At 47.8% G+C, this 15014-nt stretch overlaps 1 protein-coding gene across 1 annotated transcript in view; it reads left to right on the top strand.

Moving 5' to 3' along the window:
- The window catches only part of NCAPH (non-SMC condensin I complex subunit H), a gene marked incomplete in the record, with an annotated part of 295343 nt that overhangs the window by 213662 nt on the left and 66667 nt on the right, over positions 1-15014 (top strand). Inside the window, 1 exon segment of the mRNA XM_030202485.1 lies at positions 10602-10754. Coding sequence (XP_030058345.1) covers positions 10602-10754 — 153 coding nt within the window.

The following is a 15014-nucleotide window of genomic DNA, read 5'->3' as shown; positions in this document are numbered from 1 at the left end:
AGAAAGAAACGACAGGTCTTGGCAATCTAGCGTTTAACTTTAAAAAAGGAGACTATGATAAAATGAGAAGAACGGTTAAAAAAAAAAACTTAGGGGGGCAACTGAGAGGATAAAAACTGTACAATAGGCGTGGACGCTGTTCAAAAATACCATCCTGGAGGCCCAGACTAAACATATTCCACGAATTAGAAAAGAAAGACGGAAGTCCAAAAGACAGCCGACGTGGTTGAAAAGTGAGGTGAAGGAAGCTATTAGGGCTAAAAGAAACGCCTTCAGAAAATGGAAGAAGGAACCGTCTGAAAATAACAAGAAGCAGCATAAGGAGTGTCAAAGCAAATGCAAGGCGCAGATAAAGAAGGCCAAGAGGGATTACGGAAAAAAGATAGCATTAGAGGCAAAAAAAAAACCATAGCAAAAAAAACATTTCTCGGTATATTAAAAGCAGGAAGCCGGCAAAAGAATCGGTTGGGCCGCTGGATGACCGAGGGGTAAAAGGGGCAATCAATGAAGATAAAGACGTAGCGGAGATATTGAATGAATTCTTTGCTTCGGTCTTCGCCGAGGAAGATTTGGGTAGGATACCGGTGTCGTCAATTGTATTTCAAGCGGACGAGTCGGAGAAACTTACTGAATTCATGGTAAACCTGGAGGACGTAATGGGGCAGTTCAGCAAACTGAAGAGTAGCAAATCTCCTGGACCGGATGGTATTCATCCTAGAGTACTGATAGAACTGAAAAATGAGCTTCCGGAGCTTCTGTTAGTGATATGCAATTTATCCTTAAAATCGAGCATGGTACCTGAAGATTGGAGGGCGGCCAATGTAACGCCGATTTTTAAAAAAGGTTCCAGGGGACAGGGCCGTGCCAACACGGTAAGCGAGGTAAGCACGGCAGGAGGACACCGTCCTCTAGGGGGCGCCCTCCCGCTCCCATGTCCCAACTGCTCGCCCTCTTCTCCCCCCCCCCCCCCCAACAAGATCGCTTTTAAATTTACCTCCGTCCGGCAGCGAAAGTGCAGCGTCAATGAAGGAGGCGGCGCTCCCGACATCTCTACTAGTCTTCCCTTTGCTCAGTGTTCCGTCAAATGACGTCAGAAGAAGGCGGGACATTGAGCGAAGGGAAGACTAGTAGAGACGTCGGGAGCGCCGCCTCCTTCACTGACATTGCGTCTTCGCTGCCGGACGGAGGTAAATTTAAAAGGGATCTTGGGGGGGGGAGAAGAGGGTGGGCAGTTGGGACATGGGAGTGGGAGGGCAGGGGAGAGAGGAGCGTGGATGGGAGGGCAGTGATCATTTTCACGGGGGGAGAGGGGGCGCGCGCTCGCCAACTTCGTCTGCGGGGGGGGGGGCGCTGGGGGCACCAACTGATCTTCTGCAGGGGGGCGCCACAGACCCTTGGCACGGCCCTGCCAGGGGAGATCCAGGAAATTATAGACCGGTGAGTCTGACGTTGGTGCCGGGGAAAATGGTAGAGGCTATTATCAAAAACAAAGTTACCGAGCACATCCGAGGACATGGATTACTGAGACCAAGTCAGCACAGCTTTTGTGTGGGGAAATCTTGCCTGACCAATTTACTTCATTTCTTTGAAGGAGTAAACATGTGGACAAAGGGGAGCCGGTTGATATTGTGTATCTGGATTTTCAAAAGGCGTTTGACAAGGTACCTCATGAAAGGCTACAGAGGAAATTGGAGGGTCATGGGATAGGAGGAAATGTCCTATTCCATATCATCATGCTGATCAATCCATAGACTGGTGGGTTGTGTCCATCTACCAGCAGGTGGAGATAGAGAGCAATCCTTTTGCCTCCCTATATGTGGTCATGTGCTGCCGGAAACTCCTCAGTATGTTCTCTATCTCAGCAGGTGGTGGTCACACACAGCAGCAGCTCTGGCTAGGTCTCCAAGCCTAATTCTTAGGTTTTGTTGAGTACCTGGGGTTGAGGGCTCTTCTTGAGCAAGTGCAAACCTGGTGGTGCCAGGTCCCTCCTTTTCTCCCCCCTCCCGCTGGCTCCGTTAAAAAAAAAAAAAAATTTTTTTTGGACGTCCTTTAAGGGCGTTTATTTCAACGTTTATATCAGCGTTTATTGCAGCTGCTCACTGGGACTCCAGTTCGTTACAGCTCGGAGCGAGAAGCAGGTAATTTTTACCTTTTGTAGCGGGCAGGGGGTTCCCCGATCGGTCTCCACGTGGCCTATGGCGTCGGAGGGCGAAGGCGCGAAGAATCGCTCCCCGGACCGCGTGTGCGCATCTAGCGGGGATGCGGGGGTTTCAAAACCTGAATCGCCTTTTTTGGGCGTCAGTTGGGAGGCCGGTCAGGGTCCCGGTTCTTCCTCCGATGCGGTGGTTTTTCCCGCCATAAACGCCCATCCCCCGCTGCTCGCCCCCTCCCCCCCCCCATTTTGGCCGGCCACTCTGCTCGGACGGCTTCTTCTTGGGCTGCCCTCGAGGTGTGAGACATTAATGCTATGGTCGTCCCTTGATCGGGCGACGGCAAAAAAGCGGCCAAAGTTAAGTGCCGTTCTTTCCGCGCCGGACGCCATTTTGGATTCGCAGCATGTTTCTCCCCCGCTCTCGCGAGCGCCGGTTGAGGGTGCGTCTAGGGCCGTGGCCCAGGCTGCAGAAGTGCACAGTCTGGGGGGGTTTCTCCCCTGAGTTCATTTTGCTGCTGCATCAGGCTTTCCTTATGCAAAACGCTGCCCCTGCTCCCTTGTCCGATAAAGAGGTTGAGGCCTCCGGAAGCAAACGCCCTAGGGTGGATTTCCAGGCCGTAGAGGACTTTGTCTCCTCTGATGTAGATGAGGGCAGCATATCTGAGTTCTCACAACGGTCCTTTGGGGATTCCTTGGAGGAGACAGATTCCCGCTCGGATGCAGCGGATGACCCCTCCGCAGCGTGGAACTTTCGCTCAGAGGATTTGCCCAACCTGTTAGTGCAGGCCAAGAGCATTTTGAAGATTTCCTCTTCGGAGGACGTCTCTCCCTCAGCCTCTGTTGGCTCCGCCATTATGCTGGGGACGAAGCGCCCACCTAGAACCTTCCACGTGCATGAGGCCATGCGCACCTTGATTTCGGCTCAATGGGATGTCCCAGAAGCGAGCCTCAAAGTGGCTAGGGCTATGTCCCGCCTCTATCCTCTGCCTGAAGGTGAACGGGAGGCCTTTCTTTGGCCTACCGTGGATTCTTTAATCACTGCGGTGACTAAGAATATGGCGTTGCCGGTGGAAGGTGGCACGGCCCTAAAGGACGCCCAAGACAGAAGATTGGAGGTGGCCTTAAGGTCGTCCTTCGAGGCGGCTGCTTTAAGTTTGCAGGCCTCAGTTTGCAGCTCCTATGTAGCCAGGGCGTGCCTGACCCGCCTCGGATCCTTCCTTGAGGGCTGATTGGCCGGCCCTGGAATCGGGCTTGGCTTATTTCGCAGACTTACTATATGATGTCTTGAGAGCTTTGCACGGCGTTGGCTTTGGCTGAAGCATTGTTCTGCTGACCACGCCTCTAAGTCTCGCCTGGCTAAGTTGCCTTTTAAAGTTGCCTTTTAAAGGCAAGCTGCACTTTGGGGTCGAGCTGGACAAAATTGTGACCGATCTCGGCACGTCTAAGGGCAAGAGGTTACCAGAGGTCAGGGTGCTCGCCCCGGTTCCTCCAAAGGACGGTTTCAGGAAGCCCGTCGGTATCGCCCGGGCAAGTCGGGCTCCTCTGCCCCCTCTTCCTTCAAGAGGAACTTCTCCCCCAAGCAGCATTCCTTTCGCAGAGAACGCAGTCCCGGAGGTGCGTCCTCCGGTCCTCCCCCAGGGTCTCGTACCCAATGACGGGGCCCTGGTCTATGGCCCAGTGCAGATTGGAGGACGCCTGTCCTCGTTTCTGGGCGAGTGGACCAGGGTAACTTCAGACGCTTGGGTGCTGGAAGTCATCAGAGATGGCTACAAGCTAGAGTTCTGCTGACCCTTAAGAGACGGGTTTGTGCACTCTCCCTGCAAGTCTCTGGTCAAAGCTGTGGCAGTGCAGCAGACCTTGGACAATCTGATCCGCCTGGGCGCGGTCGTTCCGGTGCCAGAAAATCAGCTTGGCAAGGGACGTTACTCCATTTACTTTGTGGTACCAAAGAAAGGAGGTTCTGTAAGGCCTATCCTTGACCTCAAAGGGGTCAATCGGGCCTTGAAAGTTCGGCACTTCCGAATGGTGACTCTCCGCTCTGTTATAGCGGCAGTGAAGGCAGGGGAGTTCCTGGCATCCTTGGACATCAAGGAAGCTTACTTGCATATTCCCATCTGTCCTCTTCATCAACGCTTTCTGCGTTTTGCAGTCCTGGGCCGACACTTCCAGTTCAGAGCCCTCCCTTTCGGGTTGGCTACTGCTCCGCGGACCTTCTCCAAAGTAATGGTGGTCATCGTGGCCTTCCTACGAAAGGAAGGAGTACAAGTCCATCCTTATCTGGACGACTGGTTGATCCGCGCCCCCTTTTATGTAGAGTGCGGCAGAGCTGTAGACCGGGTGATTGCTCTTTTGAGCTCCCTGGGGTGGATCATCAACTGGGAGAAAAGCCAGCTGCACCCGACTCAGTCCCTGGAGTATCTGGGAGTTCGTTTCGACACCCAAGTGGGCAGAGTGTTCCTGCCGGACAGTCGGATTGTCAAGCTTCAGGCTCAGGTGGACCAGTTCCTAGTAGCCTCTCCTCTACGGGCTTGGGACTATGTGCAGCTGTTGGGCTCTATGAAGCCACGATGGAAGTAGTGCCCTGGGCCAGGGCTCATATGAGACCACTACAACTCTCTCTGCTGCAGCGCTGGACTCCAGTGTCGGAGGATTACGCTGTGCGCCTTCCCTTGGACCCAGCAGTGCGCAAGGCGCTGAGCTGGTGGCTGAGGACAGACAAGTTGTCCGCAGGGATGCTTCTTTTGACCCCGGAGTGGGTTGTCGTCACGACGGACACCTCTTTGACGGGCTGGGGAGCCCACTGCTTGGGAAGGACAGCGCAGGGGCTCTGGTCTCCTGCAGAGGCAAAGTGGTCTATCAACCTCCTGCAACTCAGAGCCATTCGGTTGGCGCTTTTGGAGTTTCTCCCGGTACTGGCGTTGAAGCCAGTACGGGTCCTGTCGGAAAATGCCACGGCTGTGGCCTATGTCAATCGCCAGGGGGGAGGTACCAAGAGCGCCCCTCTAGCCAAGGAGGCCATGAATCTATGCCAGTGGGCGGAAGCGAACCTGGAACAGCTGTCGGCAGCCCACATTGCCGGAGTCATGAATGTCAAGGCGGACTTTCTCAGTCGCCATACCTTGGATCCCGGAGAGTGGCAGTTATCGGCTCAGGCGTTCTTGGACATCACGAAGCGCTGGGGCCAGCCGAGCCTAGATCTGATGGCATCATCGGCCAAGTGCCGTGCTTTTTCAGCAGAGGACGGGACCCTCGATCTCTGGGAGTAGATGCTCTTCTCCAACAGTGACCGACACAGGAGCTTCTCTATGTGTTCCCACCCTGGCCCATGTTGGGCAGGGTGCTAGACTGGGTGGCAAATGCATCCGGGCCGGATAATCCTGGTGGGTCCGGACTGCCCCAGACGTCCCTGGTATGCGGACTTGATCAGGCTCTCAGTGGACGGCTGCCAGCGGGGCCGGGCCTGTTGCATCAGGGTCCCGTGGTGATGGAGGATCCCTCCCCCTTTGGTCTTACGGCCTGGCTATTGAGCGGCAGCGTCTGAGGAAGAAGGGCTTCTCAGACAAGGTCATCGCCACTATGCTGAGAGCGAGGAAGCGCTCTACTTCTACTGCTTACGCCAGGGTTTGGCGTACCTTTGCATCGTGGTGTGAGGCAGGCTCACTTTCTCCCTTCACTGCTCCAATTTCTTCAGTGCTGGCATTCCTGCAAGAAGGTCTGGAGAAAGGCCTGTCGCTCAGTTCCCTTAAAGTCCAGGTAGCGGCTCTGGCTTGCTTCAGGGTCGCTGGAAGGGTGCTTCCCTAGCCTCGCAGCCAGATGTGGTGCGCTTTCTCAAGGGAGTTAATCACCTACGCCCTCCTCTGCGCTCGGTGGTGCCTGCGTGGAATCTCAATCTAGTGCTAAGAGCCTTGCAGAAGCCGCCTTTTGAACCCTTGTCGAGGGCATCTCTGAAAGACCTGACGTTGAAAGCAGTCTTTTTGGTGGCTATCACTTCAGCCAGACGAGTTTCCGAGCTCCAGGCGCTATCATGTCGGGAACCCTTCCTGCAGTTCACTGAGGCAGGAGTGTCTATTTGCACGGTGCCTTCCTTCCTGCCCAAGATTGTTTCTCGCTTCCTTGTGAATCAGCAGCTCTGCCTACCCTCCTTTCGTAGGGAGGACTACCGAGAGGAGTAGTCTGCTCTCAAATATCTAGATGTGAGACGAGTCATCATCAGATACTTGGAAGTGACCAATGATTTCCGGAAGTCAGATCATCTGTTTGTGCTGTTCGCAGGTCCTCGTAAGGGTCTGCAGGCATCCAAGCCTACAGTAGCACGATGGGTCAAGGAAACCATTGCAGCGGCTTATGTGGCCGCGGGGAAGATGCCGCCTATCCAGCTGAAGGCTCACTCCACTAGAGCGCAGGCGGCCTCGATGGCAGAGGCCGGGTCCGTCTCCTTGGAAGAGATTTGCAAGGCGGCAACTTGGGCATCGGCTCATACCTTCTCCAGGCATTACCGCTTGACTGTGGCTGCTCGGGCGGAGGCCCGTTTTGGAGCTTCAGTGTTGCGGTCAGGGATTTCTATGTCCCGCCCTGGGTGAGTACTGCTTCGGTACATCCCACCAGTCTATGGATTGATCAGCATGATGATATGGAAGGTAAAATTATGTATCATACCTGATAATTTTCTTTCCATTAATCATAGCTGATCAATCCATAGCCCCTCCCAGATATCTGTACTCTTTATATTCTGGTTGCATTTCAGGTTCAAGTTTAGTCTTCAGTTCCTGTTCAGGAGGACTTCGTGTTCAAGTTTTTTCAATTGGATTCTTCAGGAGTTGAGACGATTTTGTGTTACAGTGAGCTGCTGCATTCCTCTCCCCTCCGTTTTACGGGGCTGGATTGAGACCTAAATTCTGCCGGCGCTCCCTCCCGCTTCGTACGGCAGTAGGGTAGCATTATATCCCTCCCGCTTCGGCGGTGTTAGGGTCAGCCAGCTCCTCCCGCGGTTGCAGTTGCAGGATAAGCCAGATCCCCCCGCATCGGCGGGTGTGGTGTCCATCCCCCGCTCCGCGGGGATGAGCTGGATGGATTCCCCTCCCCCACTTGTGTGGGGATGAGCTGGGTTGATTCCCCTCCCCCGTTTCGGCGGTAGTGAGCTGGGCAGAGTGTTCCTTTGTGGGTGTAATTCTCTAAGTGCTGAGTCCTGCGGATCGAGCTTTGATATCGACATACTGAGGAGTTTCCGGCAGCACATGACCACATATAGGGAGGCAAAAGGATTGCTCTCTATCTCCACCTGCTGGTAGATGGACACAACCCACCAGTCTATGGATTGATCAGCTATGATTAATGGAAAGAAAATTATCAGGTATGATACATAATTTTGCCTTGTGGATTAAAAACTGGTTGAAGGATAGGAAACAGAGAGTGGGGTTAAATGGGCAGTATTCACAATGGAGAAGGGTAGTTAGTGGGGTCCCTCAGGGGTCTGTGCTAGGACCGCTGCTTTTTAACATATTTATAAATGATTTAGAGATGGGAGTAACTAGCGAGGTAATTAAATTTGCTGATGACACACAGTTATTCAAAGTCGTTAACTCGCGACAGGATTGTGAAAAATTACAGAAGGACCTTACGAGACTGGGAGACTGGGCGGCTAAATGGCAGATGACGTTTAATGTGAGCAAGTGCTAGGTGATGCATGTGGGGAAAAAAGAACCCGAATTATAGCTACGTCATGCAAGGTTCCACATTAGGCGTTACGGACCAAGAAAGGGATCTGGGTGTCGTCGTCGATAATACACTGAAACCTTCTGCTCAGTGTGGTGCTGCGGCTAGGAAAGCGAATAGAATGTTGGGTATTATTAGGAAAGGTATGGAAAACAGGTGTGAGGATGTTATAATGCCGTTATATCGCTCCATGGTGCGACCACACCTTGAGTACTGTGTTCAATTCTGGTCGCCACATCTCAAGAAAGATATAGTAGAATTGGAAAAGGTGCAGCAAAGGGGGACTAAAATGATAGTGGGGATGGGACAACTTCCCTATGAAGAAAGACTAAGGAGGCTAGGGCTTTTCAGCTTGGAGAAGACACGGCTGAGGGGAGACATGATAGATATAAAATATTGAGTGGAGTGGAACATGTGGATGTGAAGCGTCTGTCACACTTTCCAAAAATACTAGGACTAGGGGGCATGCGATGAAACTACAATGTAGTAAATTTAAAACATCGGAGAAAATTCTTCACCCAACGCATAATTAAACTCTGGAATTCGTTGTCGGAGAACATGGTGAAGGCGCTTAGGTTAGCAGTTTTAAAAGGGGTTAAACGGTTTCCTAAAAGACAAGTCCATAAACCACTACTTAATGGACTTGGGAAAAATCCACAATTCCAGGAATAACATGTATAGAATGTTTGTACGTTTGGGAAGCTCGCCAGGTGCCCTTGGCCTGGATTAGCCGCTGTCGTGGACAGGATGCTGGGCTCGATGGACCTTTGGTATTTACCCAGTGTGGCATTACTTATGTACCTGTCCATGAAATCTACCTGCACCTCACCCCATTTGCCTGAGGGCAGTACAATATGAGGCAGCATAGTTGGTCCTGCAGTGAGTTGTCGTGAATAGTGCACACAAGTATTTCTAGGTGGGGGAGGAGTTAAATGTGGTAAATAGTTCTACTTGGAAGAAGGATCATTAGTATGGCTTAGCCCCCTCCTTTCTTTTTGTCTCTAGTCAAGTGGCCGATTTTGTATCCTGGGAGGGCACAGGTCATTTAGATGATAGGGTCATCCCTGGAATGGAGCCAGGACTCCATAATAAACAGGGCGCCTAATTTATCCTCTTCCTGCCATTCCCTTATAGTGTCAGTTTTGCCTATCACAGATCTGGCATTGATGTAGCCTATTGGAATTGGTAAGTATTGATCTGTCTTTGAGTTTTTACATTGGACTTTTACTAGGTAGCGATTCCCCGGACTTGGGATTTTGTTCTTTTTGTCCCCTACAGTACATGCGAGTCTGAGGTGGTGGTGTCGGAAGTAGTGTGTAGGTGGTCTGATATTGTCTTAGTAACCCTTGGGCTATGTTTGCTGTGGAATAGAATGGGGATCCTCCAACAATCTCCCTGAGGTCGGGGTAGGGAACTGGTGTTGAGAGAAAGTAGTAGTATAAGAAACATTAGTTTGAATGCAGGGACTCGCTCCATGTTTGCCTGAGACTTAGTGTGGGTCGATTTGTGGATTTCATGGTGCCTTCGTTGATTTATGTTCATAGAATGATGTCGGCATGTGCTTGAAAGTGAGACAGATCTTCCAACTTGTTTTTCTTTAATGGTACTCTCTATTTCTCCTACAGTTTGTCTTCATGTGGCTAGCAGTGGGGGTTGTAGTGGTGTACGGGCAGTGGTTCCTTAATTGCAGATCTAGAAGTCTAAAGAGGTTGTTGCATATTCGTTTTCAGTATGTCTGATTAAAATTGCTAATTCACATAATTCAATTGAAATCTTTAAGGACTATAATTAAGATACAAGTGGAAGATTTGAAATTGAAGTTGTTACATCAATTTGTAAAATAAGTGGGGAGAATGCACACAGTTTGTGGAGATATAGTAAGGTTTCCACATAAGGTTTATATGAGTGGGTGGTGAAGTGAAAGGTGTGACTAGGTGAGTTCCGGAACTTACACAATAGATTTGTTTTATATGTTATAAATATTTGTAATAAAAGGAATGAAAGATTCTAAAGGAAGAACGTTTTTGTGATACAGTTTTGAGATCTGTTCTTCTAGTTTAAATATTTATCCCCAGTAGTATATATTAAATATTTGATAAGTACTTGTTGATGTATCTAATAGGGTACCAACCAGACTGTATGTATTTTTGTGACATGCCTTGTGATTTGGTATATTTTGCTTATGTGTCATCAATAAAAAATTGTTGAATCATAAAAGAACAACTCCATAATATCATAGGTTCTGGGTTAAGTGGTGTTTGATCAGCATGGTAATTCTAGATTCTATTTATTTTATTTATGTATCTATTACAGGTTATCTGCTAATCTAGGTATAAATAGTTCTCAGCTTTGTGCAGTATTAACAAATACAATTTAATATATCATAAAACATGATATAATCTTTTAGTCTGACTAAGTACAACATATTTTATATTCCTGCCCTTGTAAATCTTGCACACATTCATCTTGTCTGACCTTTACTAAAACTGCATCCTTATATTGTTCCTTACTTTTCAGTTTTAATTGCTGATGGGTTTTGCATGTAAGCCTGTTTTGAACTAGATACAGATGTCACTTGATTACAGAATCAAAAAAGTTCTAAGTGAACTCTACTGTCCTAGCAGGCCAATTCTTCTAATACATTTAAATAAAGCAGTATTCACAGCACAAGTTCAGTTTGCTAATTTCCTTGTTCATGAGTTTTTGTATGCATTGAAACTTTGGTGTTTCTGTACAGGCTGCTGATAGTGATGATGATGACTTCCAGGGGACTGATGGGATGTTTGCACTTACTGCCAATCCTGGAAGTGAATGTGGGCAGAATGTGGGTAGCAACATACTTACTATCACAACTTATGGAGAGGATAATCTGGTTGATGAGCCACAAAAGGTAAGTCAGGAATGTTTCTGTAAGTAAATACTTTTATGTATTGGAGCACTGCAGGTTGCCTACTTGTTTCTCTGTACAGTAGGTCATGTCTTGTCTTTCTTGGACATGAACATCTAGTTAGAAGCCATATTTTTTTTTCATCCAGGTTGCTGGAGATGTGCTTCATATATTTTTATAACTATGTATTCAATCTTTTTTTCATCTTAAAAATTTAAAAATTTCTAAACCCTAATTAATATCTTAATGATTTCTTCATTATTTTCTTTACATTCTGGTTATTTCTTTTGGTTCATTTATTTTTGTTTTCTCCCTTCCGTTACATCGTCTATCTTCTGCATTTTAGTAGTGTATTTTTGTTAGGGCTGTTCCCTGATTAAAATGTTTAATTGCATGATTGGTCGCGATTACAATTTTTAATTGCATGGTTGTATAAAGTATCCCCCTCTCATTTTCACCTGTATAGTGCAAAATATAGACTTCAGATGAAAATTCTCAAAACTGACGTATTGTATTTCAGTTACTAAACTGAAAATAAAATCATTTATTTTACCTTTGTTGTCCGGTGGTGATTTTATTTTTCTAAACATCTTATTCCCGGTCTCTGGTTCTGTTCCTCTGTCTGTGCTCTGAACTCTATTTTCAGGGCCTCCTCTCTCCTCGCTGTTTCTTTTCTCTCCTCCTCTCTTCTTCACTTCTTCCCCTATAACATCTTTCACATTCAACTTTATGCCATTTTTCTTCCTCCTTATTTCTATCCCTGGCACCATCTCCTCTCTCCTTCTGTCTGTCCTCCCACCCCATGGGCACCATCTCCTCACTTCTCTCTTTTCCTTCCTCTCTATGGGCACCATCTCATCCGTCTTTCTTCCCTTCCCTTCCTCTCTCTGGGCACTATCTCTCATCTCTTCCCTTCCTCTTATAGGCAGCATCTCATCTCATTCCTTCCCTTCCTATCCTCTCCTCTCCACTGGCACAATCGCATTTCTCCTCCCCCTGGGTGCTCCTGCAGCTTGTTCTCTCCAGCTGCCCCACATTCTCTCCTAATAGTAACATAGTAGATGGCTGCAGAAAAAGACCTGCATGGTCCATCCAGTCTGCCCAACAAGATAAACTCATATGTGCTACTTTTTGTGTATATCTTACCTTGATTTGTACCTGTCCTTTTCAGGGCACAGACCGTCTAAGTCTGCCCAGCACTATCCCTGCCTCCCAACCACCAGCCCTGCCTCCCAACCACCGGCTCTTACACAGACTGTATAAGTCTGCCCAGCACTATCCCCGCCTCCTGCCACCGGCTGTGCCACCCAATCTCGGCTAAGCGCCTTAGGTTCTATTCCTTAACAGGATTCTTTTATGTTTATCCCACGCATGCTTGAATTCTGTTACCGTTTTCATTTCCACCACCTCCCGCGGGAGGGCATTCCAAGCAACCACTACTCTCTCCGTGAAAAAATACTTCCTGACATTTTTCTTGAGTCTGCCCCCCTTCAATCTCATTTCATGTCCTCTCGTTCTACCTCCTTCGCATCTCCGGAAAAGGTTCGTTTGCGGATTAATACTTTTCAAATATTTGAACGTCTGTATCATATCACCCCTGTTTCTCCTTTCTTCCAGAGTATACATGTTCAGGTCATCAAGTCTCTCCTCATACGTCTTGTAACGCAAATCCCTTACCATTCTCGTAGCTTTTCTTTGCACCGCTTCAATTCTTTTTACATCCTTCGCAAGGTACGGCCTCCAAAACTGAACACAATACTCCAGGTGGGGCCTCACCAACGACTTATACAGGGGCATCAACACCCCCTTTCTTCTGCTTGTCACACCTCTCTCTATAAAGCCTAACAACCTTCTAGCTACGGCCACCGCCTTGTCACACTGTTTCGTCGCCTTCAGATCCTCAGATACTATTACCCCAAGATCCCTCTCCCCGTCGGTACCTATCAGACTCTCCCCGCCTAATACATACGTCTCCCAAGGATTTCTATTCCCTAAGTGCATCACTTTGCATTTCTTCGCGTTGAATTTTAATTGCCAAACCTTAGACCATTCTTCTAGCTTCCTCAGATCCTTTTTCATGTTTTCCACTCCCTCCCGGGTATCCACTCTATTACAGATCATAATATCATCCGCAAATAGGCAAACTTTACCTTCTAACCCTTCGGCAATGTCACTCACAAATATATTGAACAGAATCGGTCCCAGCACCGAACCTTGAGGAACTCCACTACTCACCTTTCCCTCCTCCGAGCGAATTCCATTCACCACCACCCTCTGGCTTCTGTCCGTCAACCAGTTCCTAATCCAGTTCACCACTTCAGGTCCTATCTTCAGCCCCTCCAGTTTATTTAAGAGCCTCCTGTGGGGAACTGTGTCAAAAGCTTTGCTGAAATCTAAGTAGATTACGTCCATAGCTCGTCCCTGATTCAATTCTCCTGTCACCTGTTTAACCTACCCCTCTATAGACCCCCGTGGGATCCTTCCACACGGAGGTGTACAGAGGGTCTGGTCTTCGAATATCTTTCTAACCGCCTCCCTGAATTCCAATGACATCCCTTCCCATTGGTATTGGTGCTGGGGAGGCATCAGAAGGCTCAGTTCGAATCTTATTCCCATGACCACAGCTTTCTGTCTCTTTGGATCTAAATGAATCTTTGGCTATTTATGTTCAGTGAGAAATCTTACTTGTGTGTGTGTGTGTGTGTGTGTGTTAGTTTGCAAAACAGATAGAAGATAGAGAATAAATTGAAGCAAGGACAGAAACAGTGTAGTTAAAGAAATAGTCTTTTTATTCTTACCAAATCAGACTTTAATCAGATACATTCATCAGACAAATTCTGGATTCAGCTGACCGGAGCTCTGCGTCCTAGATGCGTTGGGGAGAACCTCCGAAATATGCTTGGGTGACCAGTCCTTATATACCATCTGGTCCCCATACAAGTCTATTGAGAGGGACTTTTTTTCTAATTTTGCTCAATCTCTCTGAATCATACCCGGTCAGGTGCCCATGTTTCCATTTTAGCTATTGCAAGTTATTGTGCAATTTCCCTTTTTGTCAACAACTTGTTCTTATGAAGATATCTAAATATAGATATATCAATTTCATAACATCTTGTGATCTGGGTGCCAACTTATTAAAGACAGACTCCGTGTTATGAACCAAACTTCTTATCATTTCTGTCTTTAATTTCTACATCATGTGTGTTACACTCAATTTGGAAGTTGCACCAGGTTTCATTAGAACTCACCAAACAGTCCTGCTCTTGCAGGCTCTCTGCTATAAGGCCATCAGCTTGTTATCAGGCCTAGTCAGTGCTTTTCAGCTGTTTAAAGCTATGTAGCTTGGCCCACCACTATTCCAGTGGATAGGTCTTAAGCTAGAACACATATTAACTTGCAGGAAAAGCAAGTCCTTGCTCAGCCAGTCATAGATTTTTAAACCTAGCTGGTATTTTTACAGCCTGAGTCCTAAAATCTGGCCTTCCACCCTTCCGGTGGGCATCCAGTGAGGGCCTCTTGCTGTAGTATAATTATACACACCCAATCAAAGAATTCAATGAGATTCGTTTGGCACGATTTCCCTTTGGTAAAACCATGTTGTCTCGGATCTTCCAACTTATTGGTTTCCAGGAAACTCACTATCCTTTCCTTCAGCATCGCTTCCATTACTTTTCCAATAACCGAAGAGGGACCACCTCCGCCGTTCTCCAATCCCTCGGAACCTCTCCCGTCTGCAAGGATATATTAAACAAATCTTTAAGAGGACTTGCCAGAACCTCTCTGAGCTCCCTCAATATCCTGGGGATCCCATCCGGTCCCATGGCTTTTTCCACCTTTAGCTTTTCAAGTTGTTCATACACACACTCTTCCGTGAACGGTGCTCTATCCACTTCAATCTCATTTGAACTTTTTGCACTCCATCGCAGTCCTTCTCCAGGATTTTCTTCTGTGAAAACAGAACAAAAGTATCTATTTAGCAAATTTGCTTTTTCTTCATCGTTATCCACATAGCGTTTCGCAGTATCTTTTAGTCTCACAATTCCCTTTTTAGTCATTCTTCTTTCACTAATATACCTGAAGAGATTTTTGTCACCCCTTCTTACATTTCTAGCCATTTGTTCTTCCGCGTGCGCTTTCGCCAGATGTATCTCTCTCTTGGCTTCTTTCATTTTCATCCGGTATTCCTCCTCGTGTTCCTTTTCTTGAGTTTTTTTCTACTTCTGGAGCGCCAACTCTTTAGCCTTTATTTTCTCAGCCACTTGC

This window comes from Microcaecilia unicolor, chromosome 4 (assembly GCF_901765095.1).
Source record: "Microcaecilia unicolor chromosome 4, aMicUni1.1, whole genome shotgun sequence".
NCBI classification, from domain to species: domain Eukaryota; kingdom Metazoa; phylum Chordata; class Amphibia; order Gymnophiona; family Siphonopidae; genus Microcaecilia; species Microcaecilia unicolor.
This window is presented reverse-complemented; position numbering and strand designations above follow the sequence as displayed.